Source organism: Ursus maritimus, unplaced genomic scaffold (assembly GCF_017311325.1).
Source record: "Ursus maritimus isolate PB19 unplaced genomic scaffold, ASM1731132v1 scaffold_23, whole genome shotgun sequence".
Taxonomy (NCBI): domain Eukaryota; kingdom Metazoa; phylum Chordata; class Mammalia; order Carnivora; family Ursidae; genus Ursus; species Ursus maritimus.
In genome coordinates, this window is record NW_024424786.1 from 38,327,312 (window position 1) to 38,352,598 (window position 25,287).

The 25,287-nt window shown below is 50.2% G+C and overlaps 3 protein-coding genes, 1 long non-coding RNA gene and 9 other non-coding genes across 14 annotated transcripts in view; 1 reads left to right on the plus strand and 12 right to left on the minus strand.

The window, feature by feature from the left end:
* The window catches only part of STX5 (syntaxin 5), a 20,247-nt gene extending 11,701 nt beyond the window's left edge, over positions 1 to 8,546 (minus strand). The window contains exons 1-10 of one of the 2 annotated variants that reach the window (XM_008707527.2): positions 8,389 to 8,546; positions 7,449 to 7,692; positions 6,180 to 6,250; positions 5,953 to 6,008; positions 5,766 to 5,836; positions 2,155 to 2,271; positions 2,018 to 2,074; positions 1,770 to 1,851; positions 1,189 to 1,295; positions 893 to 1,014 (exon numbers count right to left, since the gene is read on the minus strand). In XM_008707527.2, the coding sequence (XP_008705749.1) occupies positions 893 to 1,014; positions 1,189 to 1,295; positions 1,770 to 1,851; positions 2,018 to 2,074; positions 2,155 to 2,271; positions 5,766 to 5,836; positions 5,953 to 6,008; positions 6,180 to 6,250; positions 7,449 to 7,673 (908 nt within the window). In that variant the 5' untranslated portion in view covers positions 7,674 to 7,692; positions 8,389 to 8,546. The remainder of the gene's footprint in view (positions 1 to 892; positions 1,015 to 1,188; positions 1,296 to 1,769; positions 1,852 to 2,017; positions 2,075 to 2,154; positions 2,272 to 5,765; positions 5,837 to 5,952; positions 6,009 to 6,179; positions 6,251 to 7,448; positions 7,693 to 8,388) is intronic. The other variant, XM_040639261.1, reaches the window with a different exon arrangement.
* A 287-nt stretch (positions 8,547 to 8,833) lies between these two features.
* LOC121104734 (testis-expressed protein 54-like) lies at positions 8,834 to 9,233 on the minus strand. Its single transcript, XM_040638770.1, has 2 exons — positions 9,158 to 9,233; positions 8,834 to 9,033 (listed from the first exon to the last, which is right to left on the minus strand). Exons 1-2 carry the CDS (start codon positions 9,231 to 9,233, stop codon positions 8,834 to 8,836), a joined length of 276 nt encoding a protein of 91 aa, XP_040494704.1.
* Positions 9,234 to 9,383: 150 nt separating this feature from the next.
* Positions 9,384 to 14,583, minus strand: WDR74 (WD repeat domain 74). The gene is made up of 11 exons (XM_008707528.2): positions 14,391 to 14,583; positions 14,202 to 14,308; positions 13,994 to 14,115; positions 12,482 to 12,557; positions 12,197 to 12,343; positions 11,931 to 12,032; positions 10,880 to 10,980; positions 10,738 to 10,793; positions 10,046 to 10,191; positions 9,906 to 9,962; positions 9,384 to 9,595 (listed from the first exon to the last, which is right to left on the minus strand). The coding sequence occupies exons 1-11, from the start codon at positions 14,452 to 14,454 to the stop codon at positions 9,425 to 9,427; spliced, it is 1,149 nt and encodes a 382-aa protein (XP_008705750.2). The 5' UTR covers positions 14,455 to 14,583; the 3' UTR covers positions 9,384 to 9,424.
* Positions 14,584 to 14,882: 299 nt separating this feature from the next.
* On the plus strand, positions 14,883 to 25,014 carry LOC103678206. Its single transcript, XR_572622.2, has 2 exons — positions 14,883 to 15,022; positions 24,696 to 25,014. It is a non-coding gene; the product is annotated as an uncharacterized LOC103678206 (long non-coding RNA).
* LOC121104875 lies at positions 15,896 to 16,086 on the minus strand. Its single transcript, XR_005837249.1, has one exon. It is a non-coding gene; the product is annotated as a U2 spliceosomal RNA (small nuclear RNA).
* LOC121104863 lies at positions 21,674 to 21,798 on the minus strand. The gene has a single exon (XR_005837237.1). It is a non-coding gene; the product is annotated as a small nucleolar RNA SNORD22 (small nucleolar RNA).
* Positions 22,078 to 22,146, minus strand: LOC121104862. Its single transcript, XR_005837236.1, has one exon. It is a non-coding gene; the product is annotated as a small nucleolar RNA SNORD31 (small nucleolar RNA).
* On the minus strand, positions 22,430 to 22,499 carry LOC121104861. Its single transcript, XR_005837235.1, has one exon. It is a non-coding gene; the product is annotated as a small nucleolar RNA SNORD30 (small nucleolar RNA).
* Positions 22,675 to 22,741, minus strand: LOC121104857. Its single transcript, XR_005837231.1, has one exon. It is a non-coding gene; the product is annotated as a small nucleolar RNA SNORD29 (small nucleolar RNA).
* On the minus strand, positions 23,162 to 23,284 carry LOC121104865. Its single transcript, XR_005837239.1, has one exon. It is a non-coding gene; the product is annotated as a small nucleolar RNA SNORD22 (small nucleolar RNA).
* On the minus strand, positions 23,782 to 23,856 carry LOC121104858. Its single transcript, XR_005837232.1, has one exon. It is a non-coding gene; the product is annotated as a small nucleolar RNA SNORD28 (small nucleolar RNA).
* LOC121104859 lies at positions 24,178 to 24,248 on the minus strand. Its single transcript, XR_005837233.1, has one exon. It is a non-coding gene; the product is annotated as a small nucleolar RNA SNORD27 (small nucleolar RNA).
* On the minus strand, positions 24,520 to 24,594 carry LOC121104860. Its single transcript, XR_005837234.1, has one exon. It is a non-coding gene; the product is annotated as a small nucleolar RNA SNORD26 (small nucleolar RNA).
* Positions 25,015 to 25,287: the final 273 nt, after the last annotated feature.

Sequence of the window (25,287 nt, forward strand, 5' to 3'; positions counted from 1 at the left end):
AGAAAGAAAGAAAGAAAGAAAGAAAGAAAGAAAGAAAGAAAGAAAGACAGGGGTGCCTGGGTGGCACAGCGGTTAAGCGCCTGCCTTCGGCTCAGGGCGTGATCCTGGAGTTATGGGATCGAGCCCCACATCAGGCTCCTCCGCTATGAGCCTGCTTCTTCCTCTCCCACTCCCCCTGCTTGTGTTCCCTCTCTCGCTGGCTGTCTCTATCTCTGTTGAATAAATAAATAAAATTAAAAAAAAAAAAAAAAAAAAAAAAGAAAGACAGACAAACAGGTGCTGGTGAGGATGTGGAGAAAAGGAACCTCCATGTACTGTTAGTGGGAATGCAAATTGATACAGTGACTCTGGGACACAGTATGGAGGTCCCTCAAACAATTAAAAATAGAACTACCACATGATCCGGTAATTCCACCGCTGGGCATTTATCCAAAGAAAAGGAAAGCACTAACTCAGAAAGGTATCTGCACCCCTAGGTTCACTGCAGCATTATCTACAATAGCCAAAATATGGAAGAAGCGTAGGAGTCCATGGACAGGAACTACTCAGTCCCTCTCTCTTAACATGTCATCCCACCGTAATTTTCCGCAGACCTTATCACTACCTAAAAATTTCTTGCCAACCCTTTTGTACAGCTGTGCTCACCCACCCCCCTGAATTCCACAACTACACTGGAGAGACTTCACTGTTCTACTCCTTGCTGTATCCCCAGCACCCAGAACAGCGCCTGAGAAGGAACAGGTGCTCCAGAAACACTTGTTGAATGGATCCTGTGGGTAGGCCGGATTCACTCTACTCTTCCAAAGGGCAGCATGCTGCCCCCAGGGACCTTTAGGATGCCACCCGACAGGGAAGAGGAGGCTCTTCTGTCTGGGGTAAAAGAGAATCTCACCTCTGAATGGTTTCTTCCTGCTCCTTAACCATGTGTGCCAACTGCTGAAAGATGGAGCCCAGCTCGACAATTGTGGACTCGATGTTCTGCATAGTGTCTGCCCGGCTCTGGATGTAGGAATCCTTCAGAGGAGAGAGCGAGCCTGTGAACACTAGGAGCTTCCTCAAGGGAGGGCCTGCCTCTTTAGGACCCTCCCAGCTTGTCACTCTACTCAAGGCACATTTCGAACTCTTGCTAGCACCCCACCGGGGTGGGGGACAGAGGAGCATCTCTTCCCCAGTTCAGAGCCCAGGTACCTGCTCGTTAATGAGCTGCAGCTGCTGGCTGGTCCGAGAATCCATCATGTCAATGGCCACATCCCCAGAGGCACGAGATTCTGCCCCCAAAACCACAGCACTGCCCCCTGGGGAAAGAAAGAAAAGGCACTTCTTAGTGCTTGAAAGCAGGTTCAAAGCCCACATGCTCTGGGTTTGAATCCCAGCTCTGGCACTTACTAGCCTTGTGATCCTGGACAAGTCATTTAACCTCTCTGGGCCTCAGTTTCCTCCCCTTTAAATAGAGCATAATAATACTGGCTTTCTCAGAGGCTGGTGGTGAAAATTAAATGAGAGAATGTGAACCAATAATAAAAATATTAGAAACAGTCATTCTACTGCACATGACCGAATTCAGCCCCGACAGTGAGAATGTGGAAGAGAGTAAGTGTGGATCATAAATGCCAGCAATGCGGTCTTACCTCTGAGAGAGAAATCCTGGCATCTCCCTTGCCTGTCCATTCTCCTACATAAGCCCTGCCCTCACAGGGTTAGAGGATGCCACCACAGCCAGAGTAACCGAGTCTTACCCCTCAGGGCTCCCCACATTGCTGGGGACTTACCCAGGTGGTTGGGGGCCAGGGGCAGGGCTGACACAGGGGCCCGGGAGAACTGGTCCCGCCGGTTCCTCTGCTGCTTCAGGTTCTGGGGTTGGGGAAGAAATGCAAAGGTCCTGAGGCCTCTGGGAAGCAGACATGTTAGAGAGACAGACCCTCCTGTCGGCCTATGATGCTCTTACCCTTGTTCCCTCCCCATTTCCCCCTTGGGCCCTTATCCCAATTCCTAACCCTCCTAGAGTGATTCTTCTTACCTCTGTCCTCACTTCTAAAACTGATTTGAAGTCATTGGACATCGAGGCCAATTTCGACTAGAAGAAAAGGAGAGAGAGTTGGCTAAAGACAATACGTTTCTCCCTTCTGCCTCCCCCTCACTGACCCCAGGTCCCACCTGCAGGGAGACCACAATGGTGTTGGAATGGGTTTGCAGGTGCCGGCCGCTCTGGCTGCCCTTGGCCCTCACGAAATCCTGAAGCTGGGCAATTTGTTTGTTGAGGCTATTGATGTCCTAGGGAGAGCCAACAGAAAAACTATTAACGAGGGGGTCCTCGGCTGATGTCTCTCCCACATGGACAGCTCTGGCAGGGAGGACAGGGTGGAAGTTATGAGCAGGGGTGAGGGTATTTCAAAGTCAGACCAGAAGGGCCTGCTGGAATGTTCCAAGCTCTGGACTTTGCCCTGGCTCAGTCCGTGGGGAGTAGAGCCAGAAGAGGCGAAATCTGGTCTCATCCATTTCTAAGTAAGAGACTTGTTTACCTCCCTCACTCTACAACTCAACTGCACCCTGTGAGGCCAGGCACATGGCCACAGAACTACTTGGAAGGCCAAAATCTCACACCCAGAGCATGCTGACCAGCAAAGCACCTGTACAGCAGTCAGGAGAAGGGAAGAGTCAAAGTCTCCGTGGTTTCCCAGAAGCATCAACAAAGTGCCTCTTACACAGAACTCCCTTCAAAAATCATTATTGCAAAAGAATAAAAGTTGTGACTTGTCCAAGGGCACACAGGATGAGGTAAAGTAGCACAGCCAGGCTTTCTACACCAGACCAAGGCGTCCCCTGCTTCCCGATCTGGCTTGCCATGGGCCCCGGAAGACAAGAGACACAAAGAAGGTGGCCAGGGAATGGCAGAGAACGTTTGCCCAGGGGATGGGGAGAAGAGGTCCGGAAAAGTACGTTCAAGGAACAGGCTGAAGACAAACTCGATCAGGCAACTTTTAGAATTCCAATAGTCCCCCCAGTTAGCATTTCAGCCACAACCACTGGAGACCCATGGACGATACCCACCGCTGACTGGTCTGTCCCTTTGGAGCGGACGCAGCCTCTTTAGAGCCCCATGTCCAAAACTGCATTCCACGGTTTCTCCCCATAAAATCTCCCCCAGAGCTCTAGCTTAGAAAACGGTACCACTTCCCACCGAGGCGCCCAAGCTAGAAGCTTCTAAGTCACACACTCATACCTCCTAAACCACCTCTGTGCCACAACACAACCGCACTCTACGGATCGCTTACCACGCACCGAGCGCCATGGATTTGTCTACTGTGTGCCACACGGCACGCCAAGCAGCTTACAACTTTCTTTGTCCTTACACTTAACACAGAAGACAACTCCTAATACCCCGCCAAAAGCTGATGCCCCTTCTCCCTCCTTTTCCAGTTTGGTAAGTGCCACCACCAGTCACCAGCTGCTCAGACCCGACACCGGAAAGCCACCCTCAATTCCTCTCTTTCCCCTTAATCCACATGGAGACTAGTAGGAGTCCACAGAGAACCCAGCCGATTCCAACAAATGCTCTGAACTAGGCTGCTCACCTCCTTCTCTACTCAACCTACCCTAGACCGTATTGTCACCTTCTCTCAACATTCGCCAGGAGCCTTCTAAAGGACCTTCCTCTTACAGCCTGCCCGCGACAATCTGCTCTCGGCACAGCAACCACAGAGCAAGCTTTTGAACCGGAAACGGAGCACGTCTGCTTAAAATCTTCCAGGAGCTTTCCACTGTATTTAGAACACGAGCCAGATTCCTTACCTGGCTCACGCAGACTCTCTAGGGTCTGGCCCTGCCCCTTTCCTGACCCCGTCCCCTCCCGGTCTCCTCACTTGCTATGCCGCAACCACACTGTCCTCCTTCGTGTTTATCAAATGCACTCAGGTGGCCCACCCTTCAGAGGCTTTCCATTTGTTATTCCCACTTGCTGGAAAGCCCTCCCACCAGATCTTTGGATGACTGGCTTTTTCTTCACCATTCAGGTCTCACAGGCTATCCTAGATCACCCCCATCTACAGTAAGTCCCTACCCTGAGGAACTCACTTCCCTTGTTTAATAGATTTACCACCCTGAGATTGTTTTTTCTATCTACTTGTCTAGTGTCTGTTCACCCATTCAGATAGGAAATTCCCGGGGTGGCTGGGTGGCTCAGTCGGTTGAGCGACCGACTCTTGATTTTGGCTCATGATCTCAGGGTCGGGACTGAGTCCTGCATCAGGCTCCACGATGAGCATGCAGCCTGCTTGAGATTCTCTCTTTCCCTCTCTCTCTCTGCCCCTCCGCTCCCTCTTGCTCTTAAAAAAAAAAAAAAAAAAGTAAATAAATAACAATTAAAAAAAAGAAGAAGAAAGAAAGAAAGGAAATTAACCAGGGCAGGTACCACATCTGTCTTGTTCAGTGCTGGATCCCCCAGAACCAGGCAGCTGTAAGTCACTCGATAATGTGACTCTGAAGCTCAAGAGTAGTTAGGCGGCTTACCCAATGTTACACCACAGTCGGTGGACTTGGGATTTGAACTCGTCTGTCTGAATCCAGGCAGTGGTTCTTCAAAGCCTACACAACAGCGTCCAGCAGTTCATGGTATCCTCTCTCTTCCACCCCGCACGGCACCTCCTGAACATGTCTGCCCTGGCCTCTGCCACAGTCACCTTCATGCTGGACAGCAGCAGAGCCTCCTCCCTAGCCTCTCTGCCCATCCATGCTCCAGGCTGGTTTTTCCCCCTATGGGTCATTCAATTTCATGTTTTATTCTCATGACATTGTGCTGGGAAAGGAAAGAATCACAACTGTACAGATTGTGCTATACGGGGGTGGGGGGTGTCTTTCAGACAGACTTAGAATCCAGATTCTTATCATCCTTGCAGCCTATGGCATTCAGTGATTCCATGCTCCTTACCCAGGCCCACAATGATCTTTACAACCAGCCACCAATCTATCTTCCCAGCCTCATCTCCTGCCGTCCAGTCATCCAATCAACAAATAGTGAGTAGCTCCCCTACACCAGACATTATTACAGACATTTGGGATATATCGGTGAACAACCAGAAAGAAAAAAAAAATCTCTGCTCTTGTGGCACTCACATTTTTTTTCTTTGTTTGGGGGTGGGGGCATGAGGTAGATGGGACGTAACAAAACCAATAAACATAAGTAAGTCAATGACAGAGAATGTTAAAAAGTATCAAGTGTGTAACAAGAAAATAGAGCAAGGTAAAGGGAGATCACAGTTCCAAGCACTGAAGTACTAAAGTTCTAAAGAGTACGTTCAGGGTGGGCCTCCCTGAGCAAATAACATCTGAACAAAGACTTCAGCTTTCTCTTTTATAAGCAGGGCCACTGCACACACTGTTTCTTCTGTCTGGAATGTTCTTCCACTGCGTCTATGCAAGCCTTGAAACCAGTTCAGATTTCACTCCCCCTATAAAATCTGCCCCAGTGTCCTCAAACAGTCTCATTCATCTTTTTGTAAGGTCGAGACAACCTGCCTTCTCCTCACTGTGAGTATGAGTTTGTGGGACCGGACACCTCTTGTAGACAGTAAGCCCCAAAGGCGGGAAACCCTGCCTCAAGTTTGCGAGGCAAGTGCCCTGCAATACTTTGAACACAGTTGATGACTGATATGTGTCCACTGACTCAACGGATGAGCAAGACGTCTGGGGCTGGGTCTAGAAACTTGCTCTGGACTTCCATGGCAATGGGAACTCATCAAAGCGATCTGACAGGAATGCTAGCAGCTCACCTGTTTGATGATGTAAGTGAGCTCTTCGATTTCCACTGCTTTATCATCGAAGAGGGACTTGCGCTTTGCCACTGCAGAGACAAATGAGGCCACGACGGGGGAGGTCAAAGACAAGGCTCAGGGAGTACGGTTCCTCAGCCCTCTCTGGTGCACTGCCCCATCTCTGAAAGACCCCAAGAACACTCACAGATTGTCAGCTTCTCCAGCTTGGCAAATGTGTTGCTGAGGTCTTTCCCAATGCGCCTGGAAACGAGCATTAGTGAGGGCACCACGGGGAAGGGGCAGGACAGGGCCTAGTCCCACTTTAGCTCCAGCACAACCGATGCGGCCCTCCCTCACAGCCAAGGCCACCCGAGGCAAGCCTACTGCTCCCCAGACACTGCGGCACCCCACTACTAACTTCTCTCAACTTACTTGGCCATGAGAGTAAATTCACTACGCTGCCGGACAGCACGCAGAGCCGGCTTGTTGGTCTGGATTCCATTCTGAAATGCAACATCAAGAGGTGACACTTTAGTTTCCCCTCCCCATTTCCAGCTCTCACTGCTCCTCAGATATCCACTAAATTCTCCCTAGTACCTCCACCAGATGGTCTAATTTTATCAGTAGTTGTCATTTAGAGCTCAGATTTGAACACGGGTAGCCGGGGTTCAAATCTTGACTCCATCACTTATTAGCTGGGAGGTTTGGGGCAAGTGACTTAAACCATTCTGACTCTCTGTTTCTTCTTGCATAAAAAGAAGACAATCCACACACCTCCTATTGTTGTTGCTAAAATTAAACAACATAAGAGCCATAAAGTATTTTAGTTAGATGCCTCAAACACTGTAAGCACTAAATAAATGATAGACACTATTACCATTTTATTCCTCCAATCTGGAAATAAAAGAGGATAACTGGAAAGCTCTTGGAGACCATACAAAAAAGCAGATGTTAAGAGCTGAGCAGTAAAATTTTTAAAATTACAGTCACTCAGGTCTCACTTTGATTCAGAATGTCTGGACTGAAACAAGGGAATCTAATTTGTAAAAAAGCACTCCAAAGTAATTTTGATAAAAACTACTTATCAAAAAAACTGCTTTCATTTTATAGATATAAAAACTGAGACCTGGGGGGCACCTGGGTGGCTCAGTTGGTTAAGCCTCTGACTCTTGATCTCAGTTCAGGTCTTGATCTCAGGGTCATGAGTTCAAGCCCCGCACTGGGGCCCACACTGGACATGGAGCCTACTTTAAAAAAAAACAAAAATGCCCCCACACCTCCCAAGAAAAACCGTAAGCCCAACTAGACTAACTTCCCTGTAGCCACAGAGCAAACTTTGGAAGGACTATTCCGGAACTAGAATTCAAAGTGCCTGTCTCTCAGCTAAAGGCTCTTTCTAGAACCTGTTCCTTATCCGAACCAAATATACTGCAGCCACCATTCATCCTGAGATATCCCTTCGAAAAGTAGCAACCCTACCCTCTGGGGGGAATTTCTCACAAAACAGTCTAGGTCCTTGCCTCTAGGTAGCTGACCCACCCACCCCTTTTCTGTTGCTTAGTAGAACCTACAGCCCCGTCCAAGCCAGATCAGTTCTCCATCAGGTCACCCTTCAAATTATGTCAATCAACAGTACTGGAGCACATCCTCTCCCAGACTTCGGTAAAGCTCACTCCTGCCTTTCCCACTCCTGGTCCTTACCTGACGGCTCTGCAGGGACTTGCAGGCAGACAGGAACTCCTGGGTCCGATCCCGGCAGGACATGGTGTTGGGAGGGGGAGGGACCAGGGCCACTGGGGGGGGCAGAGGGGCGATGTCGCTGCTGCTACTGCCAGCAGTTGCAGGGGAGAGGACCTGTGTCTTTGAGAGACCCAGGTAGACACCCTGATCCGTGTTCTTAGATCCGTAGCGTTTCCGCGGGATCATTGAGACGCATAACCTCGGACTGTTGTGGAGGGGAGAGTGTCATTCCCCAAGCAGCCTCCTTCCCCACAAATGCACCCCCCGCCCCAAACACACACCAGTGAATCCTCGGGCCCCCTCTGCACTTGGCACGGACTTTCGCGCCCAAAACCACACGCAGGTCTTGGGGCCGGCCCACCGCGGGGAGGGCCCCGCTCTCCGGCCCAATCGGTCCCGCTCCTCAGACTCTAGCAACTTGGCTCCGGCGGCCAGAGCGCGGGCCGGGGGCCCTGAAGCAGGGACAGGGCCAGAGGCAGGTCCCGTGGCCCCGAGGCGCCAGCCCGGCCTGTGCAACTGCCTCAGGCCCTAACCGGTCCCTCTCGTATCCGCGGATCCCTTCGACTCCTGAGGGAAAAACGGTGACTGACCTCCTGAGGGGGAAACACTTCGGTGGGCGGAGGGGGGGGAAAAAAATCTCTGGGTGTTTATTTGAAACAGGAAGTCCCACCCCACCCAAGTCCCGCCTTCTGGAGGACTGCAACCACTGATTAGCTAAAACCGACGTCTTTCTCAACAGGGGCTTTCCTGATTGGACGGCGAAGTATTCTCTCACCCCGAGCCGGGCCGGCAGGACTTGCCCGCTCGCCCCAGGTTCCCTTCCCCCTTCCCGTCGCCGCCCCCGGAAAGCCGCTGCCCGGAGTGGACGCGGTGGCCAGACCCCTCCTAGAACGAGTCCTACCTCCTCTCTGCCGCCTGTCGCCGCCACCACTGCCACAGTCTCCCGGGTGGTCACCTCCTCCTCCCCGAGCGCTGTAGCCGCCGAAATCCGACCAAAGACTAGAAGCCGCCACGTCACCCACACGTAACCCCACCCCCGGTGACGAGAGGGCGGTGCCACGCCTTTTAGAGCACAGCGACCCAAGAGACACGCCCCCCCACCCAAACGCCGGAGCGATTCCGTCTTCCCATTGGCTAGGCCGCCCGTGACCCCGCCCCCGAGAACTAGAGCTGGGGCCCAGGGGCTTGGACCAGCCCCAGGGGAGGAGCCTTAAAGAGCCCGCAGCCCCTGCGGTGCAGGCGCCTGGTGTGCCCAGAACCGGCAGCGGAGGCGCTTGCACTCGGGCAGGTACATGTTAGAAACTTTATTCTCTGGAGGCTGGGGCAGACTGAGAGCAGGGCTGGGGTCACCCCTTCTCCGGCTCCTCCAGGATCCCCTCCCGGTTGCTTTCCTGTAACCCCTGCTTTTGACTCTGGGCTGATTGCCTCTTGTTTGACCCCCGACGGCTCAACAGGGACAGCCGCCGAAACAGCACGGTGATCAAAAGGCTTTCATTCGACCTTTGATTCCGGCGGTCCTGCGGGTCCTCATCGACCCCTTCGAAGCCTGCGGGGATGACGAGGCCACTGAGCTCTGCTCTACCCTCCCCGGTCCAACCTCCTGGGCGGTCCCCGTCGGGGCTGCCCCTTCCCCCGCTCCCTGGGCCCCCTTGGTGTGTCTTGGATCCCACCTTCGCCTTCCTCCAACTCGGCCTCCTTGGCCGGCTCATCGGAGGTCTGAAAGTCCTTGTCTTGGCAGCAGCCCATGGCCCCGAGCGGCCCCGAACTCCGTGCCACCCACGCCAGCCCGCCAGGCTCCGGGCCTGGCTTTTATGACGTCAGACATCCCACTGCACCAGCGCTGGGAGCAGCCACCCCATTTTCCTTTCTCCCATCACAAAAGGCTCAGGGTCACTGTGGGTGTTGAGCTGTTTATTTACAAAGTGAGCAGAGGCTCTTCAGGAGCTGGTGGACCCAGGCCGCTGCTTTTTTCTCCGCCTGGTTTGGAGAGGCCCTTGGGTCTGCTCCAAATCAGGGAGCTTCCGCTTGGCAGCTGCCTCCAAGGAAGCCCAAAGTTCATCTGTCTCTGTGTCTTCTGGGGGTGCCTTTTTGGGCTCTTGGGGCTCATCCTGGTGAGAGGGAGAAAACTTAGAGGAATCAGGGGCACAGGAACAGATGCACAGGGAAGGAGGAGCTAGGTGGGAAATAATCGCTTTTATCTCCTGCTCCCGGACACTATTCCCATCCATGCTCCTATGTCAACACTTGGCAGTAACCCTGTCAGGATTACAACTATTAACACCCCTCAGAGAAGTTAAGTAACTTGGCAGACAAGCAGACAGTTCCAAGGCTGTGTTCCAACTGCTGCTTTTTTTTCTCTCCCCAGGGAAATGCTCACATCTGTGCCTTGCTCCCACATTCCCAGACCCAACTACTTACCTCCCAGTTATCCCTGCCTGACAGAAGAAGGCAGTTCAGTTGAGACTTGAGATAAACCTGCAAAAGATCAGGGGCCTTAAGGAGCCAGACACACTGAAACAGAAACAGGGATGCGGATGCACGAGGCAGCCAGCTCTCACCTTATGCTCCAGGCCCCGTGGATTCCGGATCCTGTGTACCCTCAAGACTCTGTCCAAGCCACAGGAGGCTAGTAGGGGCTTTGAAGGGTGGCACTGTAATCCTCGGACACTGCCCGCCAGCCCCTTCAGACAGCCCAGTAGGCGCCCTGGGGAAGGGGGGAGGCATCAGCACGAGATGGCCAGCCAACAACCATTAAATGTTTCTTTCTTTTTTTTAGAGAGAGAGAGAAAGAGAGAGAGAGAGTGAGTGCTCATGTGCAGGAGGGGCAGAGAGAAAGAGAGAATCTTAGACAGGTTCCATGTCCAGTGTGGAGCCCAACCTGGGGCTCAATCTCACAACCTTGAGATCAGGACCTGAGCTGAAATCAAGAGTTGGATGCTTAACCAACCAAGCCACCCAGGCACCCCAATTGTTTACTGTCTCAATCACTTTATGTTTCAATATTTATTCCTCAAATAACGCTGGGACAGGAGTTATCATTGGTATCTCCATTTTACATGTAAAGGAGCTAGAAGTCATAAGGAGTTGAAGTAACTTGTCCAAGATCCTATAGCTTCTGGTGAAACCAGGATTTGAACCCAGCCAATAGGCACCTGAATGAGGACTCAACCACTCCACTGCACACCCTCAGACAGAATCCTGCCCTTCCTCCCACCCCTTGCCCTCCTGCAAGGCTCCCTGGTCCACTTACCTTGCCGAAGGTCAATTTCTGCCAGCTGCCCATGAGTGTTCCCCACGATCACTGAACTAAGGAGGAGACCAGAGGCAGGTGGGGTCAGCGGGAGCCTCCTGGAGTCCTCTCTGAGTCCCCCTCTTGTCCTTTCAACACTTACTTGGCCCCGGGAGTGAGGGTCATGGCTGTAAGTGGGTACTCTCCATAGGTGGCCTCTAGAACTGGTCGGCGCTGGGGGGAGGCTGGATCATAGACACGGACCTGGAAAACACCAAGGCATCCCAAGAGCGCCCCCCCACCGGCTTCTCCACATCTTTAAGCCCTCCTTCACACACTGCTTTCTTGTTTATGACCTACTTTTAGAGAAACTTTCTCATTTGAAATGTACCCTCTCTTTGAGTGTCAGGGAGAAGTGGGCAGAGGAGACCTGCTTAGGAGCATGAATGGACAGGGCTGAGGGAAGAGGTCCCCCAGGTTGGGGGGGGGAGTGGCAGCATTCCCATGGTCCACATGTGTGAGCATTCCATCCCTCCAGACTCCCATCTTGGGATGAAAAAGCAAACTAGTCCAACTGTCGGAGACCACTGAATTTCAGAGAAATTTAGCCTGAACAACAGAGGAGAGAGGAAGCCCTCAGGGTGTGTTCTGAACAGAGACATATCACCAAGATCAGATTTCATTATGCAGGAGTAAAGGAAATGGGGCAAATACAGTGACCCCGTCCTGCCTGGGTCTTAGGACTTCAAGTGAGGCCAGGTGTAAAGATCCCCAGTTGGACCCTCGCTCCCTTCCTCCCTTCTATAAAGCTGAGGAGCTGAGGCTGGAGAGGAAAGGGTCAGGCCTGGGTCCCAAAGCAAATCAGAGGCTGAATCAAGACCAGAACCCAGTTCTCTTCACACCCAGTGTCCTCTCATCACACCTGTACCCTGTGTTCCTCCTGTGAAAGGGGCACTCTTCTTCTCTCCTCCCTTCCAGGTGGGAAGCAAAGGCAGCCTCACAGTCCAGAACCCTCATCCCAGAGTGCACTAGAAGGTCACTGGCTCAGCCACAGGGCTGGGTCGGATAGAGGAAATGCTCCCTCTGAGAACACAGGGACAGATCATGGTGTGGGCAGCTGTACCAAATGATGAAGACTGAACCTGTGCAGGGAGGCTGTTTCTCCAGGAGGCCGCTGAAGCCCAGGAGGGGGCAGGTGTGAGATGGTGCCTCACCTGGTGGTACCCTGTGCAGGTGACAAGCTTCTGAGACTCAGGGAGGAACTGTATGTCCTGATCCCAGATGGGAACCCGCAGGTCAAGCCAGTCGTTCCGTACCTGGTGGGGGAGTGCGTAGATGGGGGACAGGTTGTGGGAAGCTCATAGGCCCTTTCCTTCAGCCCTTCAGCATCATCCCCTAAAGCCCATCTGGTCTCTGACTCAGTCAGGGGCCTCAGCCTCCCTGGACCTCAGCCCCAGCCCCTCCCACCCCCGTCACTTACATTCTTGGCCCTGAACACAGGCTCCTTAGACCCCTGTAGGTCCCACACCTTCAAAGCATTCTCTTTCCCACCCGTGGCAACCATGTGGGGGTGTGCTGGGTCTTGGCGCATCCTACACACCCCAGGACCCACACTCAGTTCCAGGAGCTGAGAAGAACAGGAGATGAGAGCGGAGATGAGAAGCAGTTCCAGAGTCTTTAATCCTCTTCCCCCAAAGCCCTCACTTGGTTCCTACCCTGGCCCCCATCTTCCCCAACCATCACGAGCAAGGCAGGGGAGCCTTACTGGGTCAGAGGATGCCTCCTTGTCATTGTCGTTCCAGACTTGGACAATCCCAGATTCCACACATGTGATAAGGGTGCTGCAGGCAGAGGCAGAAGATAGAGTTAGGTTAAAAAAAAAAAAAAAAAAAAAGCGTGAAAGTCTTCTCCGGGCCCCAGTCGACCCACCCCCAGATTCACATTAACAAGGCTTTCTCCTTTCAGGTCAATTATTTAATATCCTCAATGCGGGGAGGGGTTACCAGTTTCGGAAGTAAGGAGAATGAAGCTCTAAGAAATGACAAGATTTGCCCACACAACTAAACATCAGAACCAGAGCTGGAAATCCAGTCCGTGACACTCCAAAGCAGAGTGCCTTTGCCATTCCACAGCTACATCTGGGGGCACCCGGCCCTGCTGGTCTTTCTGTCTTGAGTGGGTCACCAGGAGTCAGGATCAGTAGCTCTGAAAGGACTGAAGTGGGACTGGTATAAATTTATGGTCTGGCCAAAGTCAAACACCAGCTTCTTCTCTCCAGTTCCCAGTTCAGCCTTCCAGACAATACATGCTGATCTCTCCCTCAAAGTACACACCCCTCCCACGAAGCCCAAGCAAGTCTCTCCCAGGATCTGTGGAGCCCGAGCCTATGTTCTTTCTCACATCTGCCCACCTTCTGCACCTCGGTTCAGGCTGTGTCGTTTGCCTGGGCTGTGGTAACAGCCTCCCAATGGCTCTTTCCAATCCATTCTCCACACCCCTCCTTGCTCAAAACCCAATACCCTCCACCACCTGCAAATCATAAATGCAAATCTCTCAGCCTGGCTCTGAAAGCCCTTTACATATAATCCCTACCTACCTTGCCCATCTTGTATTAAAATGTATCCTTGGTTTCAACCTCCAAATGCTGTTTATCTTTCCCAAAATACAGTGTAGCCTGACACCAGTCTTGGCCTCTGCCCAGGCAGTAGCCTCTTTCTAGAATGCACTTACCCTTTTCTCCTCCTGTCAAAATCCTGCCCATCCTTCATGGCCCAGTGCAAAAGTCTCACCCACAGACACTTCTAGATCTCACTTGTCAGAACACCACCAAACCTACACAGACCATTCACAGCCTTCTCCATCTTTGGAAGAAAGCTAGGGCAGTTACCTAACCGCTAGCACTTTCCTATTCTTTCCTTTGGGAACTTCACCATATTGTTGGTGGTTGTTAGTCTCCGTTTTCAAACATACTCTAGACTATTAAATGACTTGCTCAGGGTCACCCAAAAGGTTATGGAGCCAGAAACCAAAACTCTTGCAGATGCAAACTCCATGAAAGTAGGTACTTCATGTGTCTGGTTTACCTGCAGCCCCTGCATTTCGCCCAATGCCTGTTACCCAGCAGGTGTTCAGTAAATGCTTGTTATAGGCAGGACACAGATACCTGTCACCCAGCCCCGGGCCGTGTCACTATGGGTTCATCGTCTTTCAGCCTTCCTGCGGGAGCCTCCATGCTCTTCCCTGCGACCTGAGCGTTCAGCGAGGGGCTCAGTCTTACCCGTGGACCTGGGCGAGGCCTCGGAACGTGCCCTCCCCGCCAGGGCAGTGCTGCTGGCCCTGGAATCGGCCCTCCTCCGTGCTGAAGTACCTCACGGTTCTGTCGGCGCAACCCACCAAGATCTGCGGGCAAAGGAGAGCAGGATGGCGATCAAAACGAGGCTGCCGTCCCTTGGCCCCCAGCTCGGGACCGAACAGCTACCGCTTACCTGAGTCTCGCCGCCCGCGCCCCAGCACAGGGCGCTCACCGCCTCCTCGCATCGCGGCTGTCCCGCCGCCGTGAAGTTCGTCGCCTGTTTGCGCTGAAGGTTTACCCCTGCGGGGGGCGAGTGTCAGTCGCGCCGCGGTCGCGAGCGGAGGATACCCCCCAGTTCCCGACGCCGGGCTCAGCCACCCACCTTTCAGGATCCCGGTCTCGGTGCCCACCCACACATGGTTCCAGCGTGCCCCTACAGCCGCCATAACGGAGCCCGGCAGCCCACGGCTCGTACTTCCGGCGCAGTGTGCGCGTCACCAGCGCGCGCCGAGTCCCATCGGGAAGAACGCCTTCTCCGGGAGTTTTAAGGAGCCGGAGGGAGGGAACCTGGCTGGTTCCGTGGGAAGAGTTTGCGACCTTTGGTTTCGGGGTCGTGAGTTTAAGCCCTTACCTTGGGTGTAGAGATCACTCAAATAAAAACTAAACAACAACAACAACAAGACCGGAAGAATAAAGATCCCCTAACTGCGTTTTACTTTACGAAGACAAAATCTGGAGATACTTGTTTGTGATCTGAAGAGTAACTTGACAGTTTTGCACTTGGAGTAGAAGGCATCCTAACCGGACCACGCCTGGTGGAGCCAGGCCTTGTCCGTCTCCCTGCTCCAAAGCATCATGTACTCTTGTTTTCTGTACAAGAAAGAAGAGCGCACTTCAGAAACAATTCAAATCACTAATGAGGCTCATGGCTTCAACCTCGAGTATAAAAGAAAAGGAAGAAAGATGGGGAAATTGAAACCGACGATCTTAAAACAGAAATCTGGAAAGTTGAAGGTAGGGGCGTCGTTTTTCTTTCCTCATTTTGAGGTTTGGTGATGGTAAAAATCAGCTCCAACTGAGTAAAAATCTGCAAAATTAAAACAGTATTCTCCCAGGGACAAACTGCTACTTTAAAATGTCGTAAGAGCCCCTTCTTTGAGTGACTACTGTTTCTTTACAGAGAAGTTTTCTCTGAAATTAGAAAACCAGAAACTTTGAAATTTTATCAGTAAGAATAAAAACATCCCACTCTTACCTGCACAGGTCTCCACAGAAAAGCAGCCTTGGTTTGCAGCTCAGCTGCAGAGCTGCTGGTGAGAGTTATGAGCGTCACATTCCCCATTTATCTATCTTAGGCTAGACATAGCGACCCAGTGGTCTTCCCTTACAGGGTAAAAAGGAAAGCTAGGGAAAGGCAAACGAAGCACGCTCCCCAACGCTAGCAAATAATTTGTGATTCCTAATTTTCAAAAGGTAGACTAATGCTGGTGTTAAAGTGTGAGAGAAAACTACTTCACTTCGAATTGGGGATGTCTCCTTTGTAATAACCGTCCTGCGGTGAGAACGCATCAAACATGACTAAAAAATACCAAAAAGGTGGGTAGTAATAACTACAAGTCGTTTTCCTGTAATATAGCTTGCTTTAGCTTATTTCTATGCAGTATTTATCAATTTTAGATCCTAGTGTCACGAAGCAATTCTTAAGTTGTTCAGAAAAAAGAAACGCAGTAATAAACGCTTAAAAGGAAAAATTAACAACAAATTTTGGGGAAAAAATTGAAAATTAAGCAAAGACGACAACGTTTTGAAGCCTGTAGCTAGATATAAAACACACCAAAAAATAAGATTTTGATTTCTAATTTTCGTACACCATTTATTTCCCCCCGAAAGGGGTGCACCGTTCCTGGAAGTACTGCAATACCAGGTCGATGCGTGGAGTGGACGGAGCAAGCTCCTATTCCATCTCCTAATTCCAAAAATCCATTTAATATATTGTCCTCGGATAGAGGACGTATCAGATATTAAACTGATAAGAACAGATACTACACTTGATCTTAGCCAAAAGGCCGAGAAGCGATACCGTGTTGTTTCAGCCCCAGCGAGCCTTACCCTTAGTATAGCTTTTATGATTGTGGTGATTTTGATGGTATAATGATTAGATTACTTTACAATGTGCAGTACGTCTAAAATTTATTTTCCCATTATTCTTATTTCAAATAATAGCTAGATTTAAAAAAAAAACAACCTTGAATACTGTTCTTTACTGCTTTGCCTGCCGGTACGTCCTCGGTGTGTTTTACATAAGCCCGCCCCACCACTGTTTTTACTTTCTTGCGATTGGTCTACATACAAGTCGGTATTGCAATGTGGGCGTGCCCTCTTTTTTCTCCCTACTGTCGCGCCAGTCTCCGAGCCTGAGGGGTTTCAGGCGGTTTCCCCGGGGTGTGGGGTGGCGTTCTGCCTTAGTGTGTAGTGTGGAGGACGGTGTGGCGGATGCCGGCGCCCCTTTCCCGGGCCTTTATTTGGTGAGGCTGCGGCTCCCAAGCACAGGCTTTGGAGTTCGAAGAACCGGGTTGGGATCGCTGCTCGCTAGTTCGTGACTTGACGTGAGGCCGGTTGCTTGGACGCCTGTGTCCTTCTCTGTTGAATGGGGCTAGTACCACGCGCTTGTGCGGCGCTCGTGAGCACCGGCACACTGCGCGCGGCCTGGAGCTGACCGTGCAGGCTGGCCTTTATGGCTGAGTTCCCCTCGCCGCCCCCGCGATTGTAACATCCACCCCCAACCCGCTTATATCTTGCGGTCTGCGCCATCCGTCACCCACCGGTGGGCCCTTCGGAGAGGGGAAAAGCGGCCCCGAGAAAGGCCTTTCGGACGTTCCCGATTCTTAAACCCCGGTGGGAGAGAGGGCGTGAGGCCAGCATAGATAAAACTTCAATGAAGCAGTTTTTGTGTAGGCTCAAAGCAAAGTCTGGCTGTATGAAAGGGATGGAGATCAGGCCGAGCCTGAGAAGGGACTTGGGGTCCCGTTTCCTTGGGAACTATGTTAATATAAATGTGGAACGTTCTGTCCGAAACCTCCCTTAACAAGCTCTACACGCGGGCTGGAAATAGAGGCCGAGTCTCTGTGTCAAAGTAACCGGGCGGGAACTTCCGTTCTCACTGATTGCTCTTAATTAGCAAGATGTCTGTGATAGATGATTTTAGAGAACAGGATTCTCAGCAGTGTGTCCCTGATGTTAATAAACAGAGGCAGTTCTACAGGTCCCCATAAGTAAACCCAGAGCCTCCAGGGAGGGGCTGAATGAAGAGGGCGCAGCCAGCAGAACCCTGCCCCCAACCAAGATGCCCGGGTCCTAATTCCCACAACCTCGCAATGTGTTACCTTGCATGGCAAAAGTACTTTGCAGATACGGTTAAATTAGGGTTTGGGGAGGGAGACATTATTCTGGATTATCTGGTAGGCGCCTGTGATCACAAAGGTCCTTCTCAGGGCTAGAGGGAGGCAGGAGCCAGCGTCAGAGTGATGCAAAAGGTGGATGAGCCATTGCTGCTTTGAAGATGGAAGGGGGTCATCAGAGGGATGTGGGCGGCCTTCTAGAAGCCGGAAGAGGCAAGGAAACAGGTTCTCCTTACAGCCTCCAGAACGGAATGCAGCCCTGCCAACACAGCTTGATTTTAGCCCAGGGAGACCCGTTTCAGACATCTGACCTCCAGGACTGTAAAATAAGTTGTTTTGCTTTAAGCCACTGAGTTTGTGGTAATTTGTTAAAACAGCAGTAAAAACAGGGGCAAAAGCAAAAATCTGTTCCTTTCAATCTCAACCTTCAAATTCTGCCCAACCTCGGGCAGGCTACAGCCCCCTAGCTGAGCAGCCTTCACTTTCTGCCCAGGCTACAGCCAAGCGCAGCCTTGGGGGGGCGGTGCGGTTCCCCAGGCAGGGCTGAAGCAGCACCCCTGTTCCTCCTCTGAAACCAAGGCAAGTGGGGAGTGGCTCCTTCACCCTCTGTCTGCTGTTACCCCTGCCTCTTCCTATCCAAGTTCAGATGGCTGATTGTGCAGGTGCCTTAAGAACTTAGAATTTACATTTGCTCCTGGGAGGCTGTTCGTTTGTTTGTGCTTATTGAGCACACACTCTACAATGATAAAATCAGACGTGGCCCTTGCCTTCCTGATGTTCATAGTCTACTGGGGAAAACAGGGAGAAGAATTCTGTGATCCTCCACGCAAGAGCTGGAGGGGACTTGGGCAGGGGTGGCTCTCATGGCAGAGGTGGAGGGAAGTGGGGGAGTTCACAGAGAATTACTGGCTTTGATGACAGGTAAAGTGAAGCCAAGGGAAGAATATTCTTTCCATGTGCATACATTTTAAATTTATTTGATGTTTTATTTTCATGAAACTGATACAGTGTAAAAATTGTCACATAATATTCAAAGGCTTATGACATTCCTCCTCCCATTTTACATCCCCCCTTTAACTCAATTTTAGATTTTTTTTTTTTTTAAGATTATTTATTTATTTATTTGACAGAGAGAGAGACAGCCAGCGAGAGAGGGAACACAGCAGGGGAGTGGGAGAGGAAGAAGCAGGCTCCCAGCAGAGGAGCCTGATGTGGGACTCGATCCAGGAACGCCGGGATCACGCCCTGAGCCGAAGGCAGACGCTTTAATGACTGCGCTACCCAGGCGCCCCTCAATTTTAGATTTTTAAAGAAGATTTTACTTATCAGAGAGAGCAAGAGCCGGGGGAGCAGCAGACAGAGGGGGAGAAGCAGGCTCCCCACAGAGCTGAGATCTTTATGGTTACCATTTAAAGAGCAAAAAATCCACATGTTTTTAAAAGATTTTATTTATTTGACAGAGAGAGAGAGAGCCAGCAAGAGAGGGAACACAAGCAGGGGGAGTGGGAGAGGAAGAAGCAGGGTCCCAGCGGAGGAGCCCGATATGGGGCTTGATCCCAGGACACCGGGATCATGACCTGAGCCAAAGGCAGATGCCCAAACGACTGAGCTACCCAGGCACCCCCTCCACATTCATTTTTTTAAAGATTTTGAGAGAGAGGGAGAGAGACCACAAGCAGGGGGAGGGGCAGAGGGAGAAGGAGAAATAGGCTCCCCGCTGAGCAGGGAGCCCTACAATGTGGGGCTCAATCCCAGGACTCTGGGATCATGACCTGAGCTGAAGGCAGACACTTAACCGACTGAGCCACCCAGGTGCTCCAAATGTGTATTCTTTTAATTAAGTTGACTTATAGGTTTTTTTAATGATTTTTTTAAAAGATTTTATTTATTTGAGGCTGAGGGGAGGGGGTTGTTGGTAACAGGGTGAGGGAGAGTCTCAAGCCAACTCCACGCCAAACACACAGACCGTCCCAAGCAGGGCCAGTCCCAGGATCTGAAGACCAGGACCTGAGCCAAAACCAAGAGCAGGACACTCAACTGACTGAGCCACCCAGGCACCCCCAAGTTACTCTATGGACAACTATAGTTCTGACACAGTATGCATTCTTTAACATTTACATATGGATGGGAATCCCTGATTTCGTTTGGTATCCGCTCTCACCCTGAGCAACGAAAGATATTCACTATGAGAATTGCCTGGTGGGACAGTGATGGAGGCTGTGTACCTGTATGCAGATTTGAGCCTCCAGGTGTAGGAAACTACGTAACTGCTCTAAAGATGAAGCATTGACCTAAGCACACACATCACCCCCCCCCCAACAGTGCTTCTGTTTTGACAATTTCCTCTACTGCCCTTCATCCCCAAAGCCAGCTTCCCCACGGACAATTAAACAGCAAGATTTGGGGGCACCGGGGTGACAGGTCTTGGGGTCCTGGGATCCAGCTTCTGTTGGGCTCTGTGCCCAGCGGGGAGTCTACTTGAGGACTCCCCCCCCCCACTAAAACAGATCTCTAAAAAATAAAAAGCAAAAACTTTGAAATGATCAGGTATGTGTGGGGACAGGGAACCCATCTGAATGATTGTAATTTCTCAAGTACCCATTCACTTCCTAAATTTATGCCAATATAATGGCACATTTAGACAGAAAGAGGTTCAGTGCAAACCACATTTATGTAGGTGTTCACTGAGCACCCCTACCAGATGTCCTAAGTGAATACAAGTTTTGCTTTCCCATTGGAAGAACAAATGGAAGGAGACAAACACAAGCAGGATTATTCCAAAGTTTATTTACACCAACAGCATAAATTGACAATTATTGGCCAAAATAGGCTTATTTTTTTTAAAGATTTTATTTATTTATTTGACAGAGATAGAGACAGCCAGCGAGAGAGGGAACACAAGCAGGGGGAGTGGGAGAGGAAGAAGCAGGCTCATAGGAGAGGAGCCTGACGTGGGGCTCGATCCCATAACGCCGGGATCACGCCCTTAGCCGGAGGCAGATGCTTAACCGCTGTGCCACCCAGGCGCCCCCAAAATAGGCTTTTTAGCAGTTGACTTTTAAGTAGGCTCCATGCCCAGTGTGAAGCCCAATGCAGGACTTGAACTCATGACCCTGAGACATCAAGTCAGATGTGTAACCAACTGAACCACCCAGGTGCCCCCAGCAGTGACTTTTTTTTAAAGATTTTATTTGACAGAAAGAGAGACAGCCAGCAAGAGGGAACACAAGCAGGGGGAGTGGGAGAGGAAGAAGCAGGCTCATAGGAGAGGAGCCTGATGTGAGGCTTGATCCCAGAACGCCGGATCACGCCCTGGGCTGAAGGCAGACGCTTAACGACTGCGCCACCCAGGCGCCCCTACCCCCCAGCAGTGACTTTTGAGCAGTGAGCCCCTGAATGATTCATCTCCATGAAAGAACCCAGAGAATTCCAGAAAAAGGGAAGAATGTAGAGACCCAGAGGCTCCCTACAGGAACAGAAATTCAAAGTTTGTAGGCCCAATCCTACAGAAAAAGCAGACTCCACAGAAACCACATTGAAGTTTCACGTGCAGAAAAGGGCAGTCAAACACCAAAACCTGGCAGCCACCTTTTTAAGGGATCCTTGAGGATCATGACCCATTGGCTCCTAGTGCCTTCAGCCAAGCCTGCTGAAGTTATCACCCAAACCCAGCAGACATTTCATACAGTAAGGCACATGGCAGGCGGTGGTGGGAAACCTTAGAAGATCTACTGAGGCTCCTTGAACAATCTTTCCTGAGCTGGACAGCAGTCGGCAACTTGCCACACTAAACAGAACAGTGCTGACAAGGGCAAATTCCCCAGGATTATTTCCTTCTGCCCAGCTACACACTCAAACACATGAACCACAATGAAGGTTAAACTTTTTATTTAGAAAGGCTGAAACAAATATAAGCTACTTTCCATACTAGGTCGTACAAAAAATGACCTGAAAATTTCCTTTTGATATTCCTGAAGAACTGGATTCCTATACAGGAAAAAAAAGAGAAAAAAAGTGAGTTTTCTTATTAGGTAAGAAGAACGAAAGCATTATGTCGGATTTATACAGGGCTACCCTTTAAAATAGTTCATGTTAAAAAGCCTGCTTCCAGGTATACTTTTCTGTTTATCTTAGTCAAATACTAAACACCAACATTTGAACAGATACATACCTATGCCTTGTTCTTTCTTCAGGCCTGGAAAACAAATACAATCGACTTTAGCAAGTGATTTATTTCCCCCTTTCCCATATTTAGAAATCCCTTACGATCCCTCAGACAGTTCCTTCCGGAACAAGCATCCTCTTTTCCCCCAGCCAGCCCCAGTGGGTTCACCTTTACAGGCTCTGGGACTAGGACAGGAGGTAAGACATGTGACTGTTTCTTCACTGGGAAATTCTAGTTTGGTCCACTCTGCATCTAGACTTACTCACCTTTGACTTTAGACTGGAGCCGAGCAGAAAAGTAGCTGAGGGTTCCTGCAAAAAAATGATTGAGAAGTAAGCCTCTCAATCATCCCCAGGGGTCCCTATTGCTTAGAGCAAAGGCACATCTGTAAGGTTTCAGCACACACACTTTACAGTAACCACCAGGTAGTCTACAGAACTTCCTATTGGCTTAAAGCCTACTTGATAAAAACTTACCACTGTGGTCACTTCATTCCAGGACAAGCTCACAGCTCAGAAAATACCTTTCAGTCACAATGATCAGACTGGGGCGGTATTGAATTCATCACTGGTGGGGGGGCTTGTCGCAGGTGGTTTAGAAAGGCCACAAACAAGACTCTGGAGTAAGCCAGTAAGGTCTTCTTATAGCTACCCAGACCAAACTGCCACCCCCAACACCCCCCCAAAACACATGGCAAATTTTATATAGCAGCTAAATGAAGTGGTACAAAGGCATTTATTTACCTCAAATCATTCTTGGGCTCCACACAAGGTACTGCACCTGAAACAGTTAAGAACAGAGTCGGTAAAGCTTACCTCTAACAATAAAAGTTATTCCACTTAAAACTACCATTCCTAGGAAAATCAGATTTCCGAGTCTCAACAGCAAGTCATCAGCCGAACGAGATTCCATGTAAGTCATCATGCATTTAGGTCCTCAAAAGGGTATTTTTTCTACCCAATATGCTCCACGTACCACATATGGAACCGACTCACCTTTGAGTAATCAAGCAGGTTATTGGTAACAGCACCTAGAGAAAGAAAAAAATGCAGGTGGATAAAAAAGCCCTTCCACATAGCATCCCTCCACTCCTGCCTTCTCCAGTTTCTCAGGTGTTCACTTATTTTCATTGTGTAAGTCATAGTGAGCTAGTTTGATTCATCATGGAAACTGCCTGTTTGGTGGCATGAGCCACAGACATTAATCAACTCACCTGTTAACTCCGGAGGCTTTTGGGTAGCACACAGGAACAAGATACTCCTGAATGAGAAGATTACATAATTAGTGAAGGTTCCCAAACAGCCAAATCCATTCTAGCTATGGTTAATGGACTTTTTTTTTTTTTAAAGATTTTATTTATTTATTCGACAGAGATAGAGACAGCCAGCGAGAGAGGGAACACAAGCAGGGGGAGTGGGAGAGGAAGCAGCAGGCCTATAGGGGAGGAGCCTGATGTGGGGCTCGATCCCATAACGCCAGGATCACGCCCTGAGCCGAAGGCAGGCGCCCAACCGCTGTGCCACCCAGGCGCCCCTGGTTAATGGACTTAAACTAAAAAAGCCAAGCAAATGCTATTGAAAGGCATATGCTGTACCTCAGACAGTTCCTTATGAAACAAATTCTCATCCTCTCTCCCAGTTAGCCCCAGTGGGTTCACCATTACTGGCTCTAGGGCTAGAACAGGGGTAAGACAGGATGCTCTCCTCACTGGCACATACTTTGGCAAGTCACAACCACTAAGGTTACAACTACTCACCATTCTTAACGCTTTCCAAGAGTTCAATCCTGGGCAGAATCATCAATGAACATCTAGAAGAATAGATCAAGGGATGATGCCTGGCTGGCTCAGTCTGTGGAGCAATTGACTCTTGAGCTCGAGGTCATGTGTTTGAGCCCCATGTTAGGCATTGAGCCTACATAAAATAAAAAAAATAAAATTGCTCAGAAGAAACAGATCAAGAGACATCACTACAAGTAAAGAACCAGAAATCTATACGGGGTCAATCAAGTCTCTGGTCACAACAAAAACACCCACAATGATAAAATCGTCCTTTGGACGATGAATTCACATATATATTAATCACAGTACTGGAAGAAGCTACTTACTGTAAGATAGATGCATGTATCACCATCAGGACAACCTGCAAAAGGGGGAACAGATGGTTATCTAAAAATAGAAAATGGAAAAAAGTTTCTTTGTTAACAGAAACTGCCATCAGAACTCTAACATGCTATTAATTGTTGCACCTCACAGAGGATCAGCATATCTATTCAAATCATCTGACAGTGACATATGGGTGAGGGAGAGCACACCCTCACAAGAACTGTACTGTTGGGCTGCTCTCCCCCTTCACAGCGAAGTCATTCCAAGAGGAACAAGCTGGAAGGAGCAAAAAGGCAACACTGCTCCACTGGCCATCTGTCCTCCTGGTTGTAGGCAAAACTGGAGAGAACACTCCAATCCCCCATTTGAACAATTAATTACCTGTATTCACTTTGGGAGGCTGTTGGATTCCAAGCCTGGTGATGAGATGCTAAAACAGAAAAGGCAGGCATTATATGTACCTAAGAACAGTCACTCATAGACCCTTGAGTACTCCTGGCCCACTTCTCAGTAGGAAGATGACATCACCAAGTTCAGCCATATGCTTGTCTTTTTTTATGTTCATCACTGAGTGGTCAGCACACTTTGAACAAGAACAAACCCCACCTAGACACCATGCCCGCCCACCCCTTCGGAAATCACTACATACCCACCTGGAGCATCACTGTAATGCCTAGCTTGCAGTGATAGGTCTTGTCCCATCCTCCAACCTGTAAGGTCTTTTGAGCTGAACCACATCTAAAAAAAAGGAGGAGCACCCCTTAGTTCCATACCTTGCGGTCTGTCTCACGTTCGTGCTCTAACACCTCCGCGCTAAAAACCCAAACGTCTGCAGCGGGATGGTGCTACTCAGAATTTTTATGTTTTCTCCACTGATCCATCAGAAAGAGAGAGTTCAATTTAAGTATCATCCCCGTAGCACATCCCACGGGACTTGCGTAAACTCCACAATGGAGAAAGAGTGGTAAAGGATGGCCATAAACACTTACCCTAAGAAGCAGGCTCTTTTCCATTCTTTAGCGTTCGAATGTGCGCCCGAACCCTACAGACAAGAGGACATTAAATCAACACCCGTGATTTCACAATCGCTTTGTTTTCCGGGGCTACGACTGTGTTGGACTTCGGCTGTGCAAGGCCCGTCTCTTCAGAGAGTCTTATCCTCACGGAGCTCAGTACAGGTCTGTGAAAAGGTTCTCATCACAAAGAGGGCCGCCGCCGTCGCCACGGCCCGCCATCGCCATTTTGTCCTTCACAAAACCCCACTGCTGCTTTGCGGATTCAGGCCCATGGCCGAGATCTTACCCCTGTCTCGCCAACCAATAAATGCAACCTAAATCGCTCAGGCGTGCTACGTTCATTTGATTTAAGAAAATAAAGAAGAAGGGAAGGGGGGATAAGCGACTTACCAAACGCCATAGAAAAATGAGACCGAAAGGCCGCCGCGAGATGCTTAAATACCACCTCGCAGAGGCCCACGGGACTTGGGGGCGGGACTATGGCGGGCGCAGGCGCATGAGGAGAGGGCGCGCGAGCACGGAGAGTTGTGGGTAGAGAATAGTAGGGAAGGCGGGAGTGCGATGCGCACCCTCAGGAGCTGGGGGGGGGGGGGGGG

Bases quoted from the DNA above. Each gene is read 5' to 3' on its own strand.
- LOC121104734 (XM_040638770.1), bottom strand. From the start codon at position 9,233: ATGGGCTGCTGCCAAGACAAGGACTTTCAGACCTCCGATGAGCCGGCC. The intron at 9,034-9,157 runs GTGGGATCCAAG...TCATCCCCGCAG, and splicing joins CGAGTTGGAGGAAGGCGAAG to GCTTCGAAGGGGTCGATGAG.
- WDR74 (XM_008707528.2), bottom strand. From the start codon at position 14,454: ATGGCGGCTGTAGGGGCACGCTGGAACCATGTGTGGGTGGGCACCGAG. The intron at 14,309-14,390 runs GTGGGTGGCTGA...CGCCCCCCGCAG, and splicing joins CGAGACCGGGATCCTGAAAG to GGGTAAACCTTCAGCGCAAA. The intron at 12,558-13,993 runs GTAAGACTGAGC...CTCTGCCTGCAG, and splicing joins GGCCTCGCCCAGGTCCACGG to CACCCTTATCACATGTGTGG.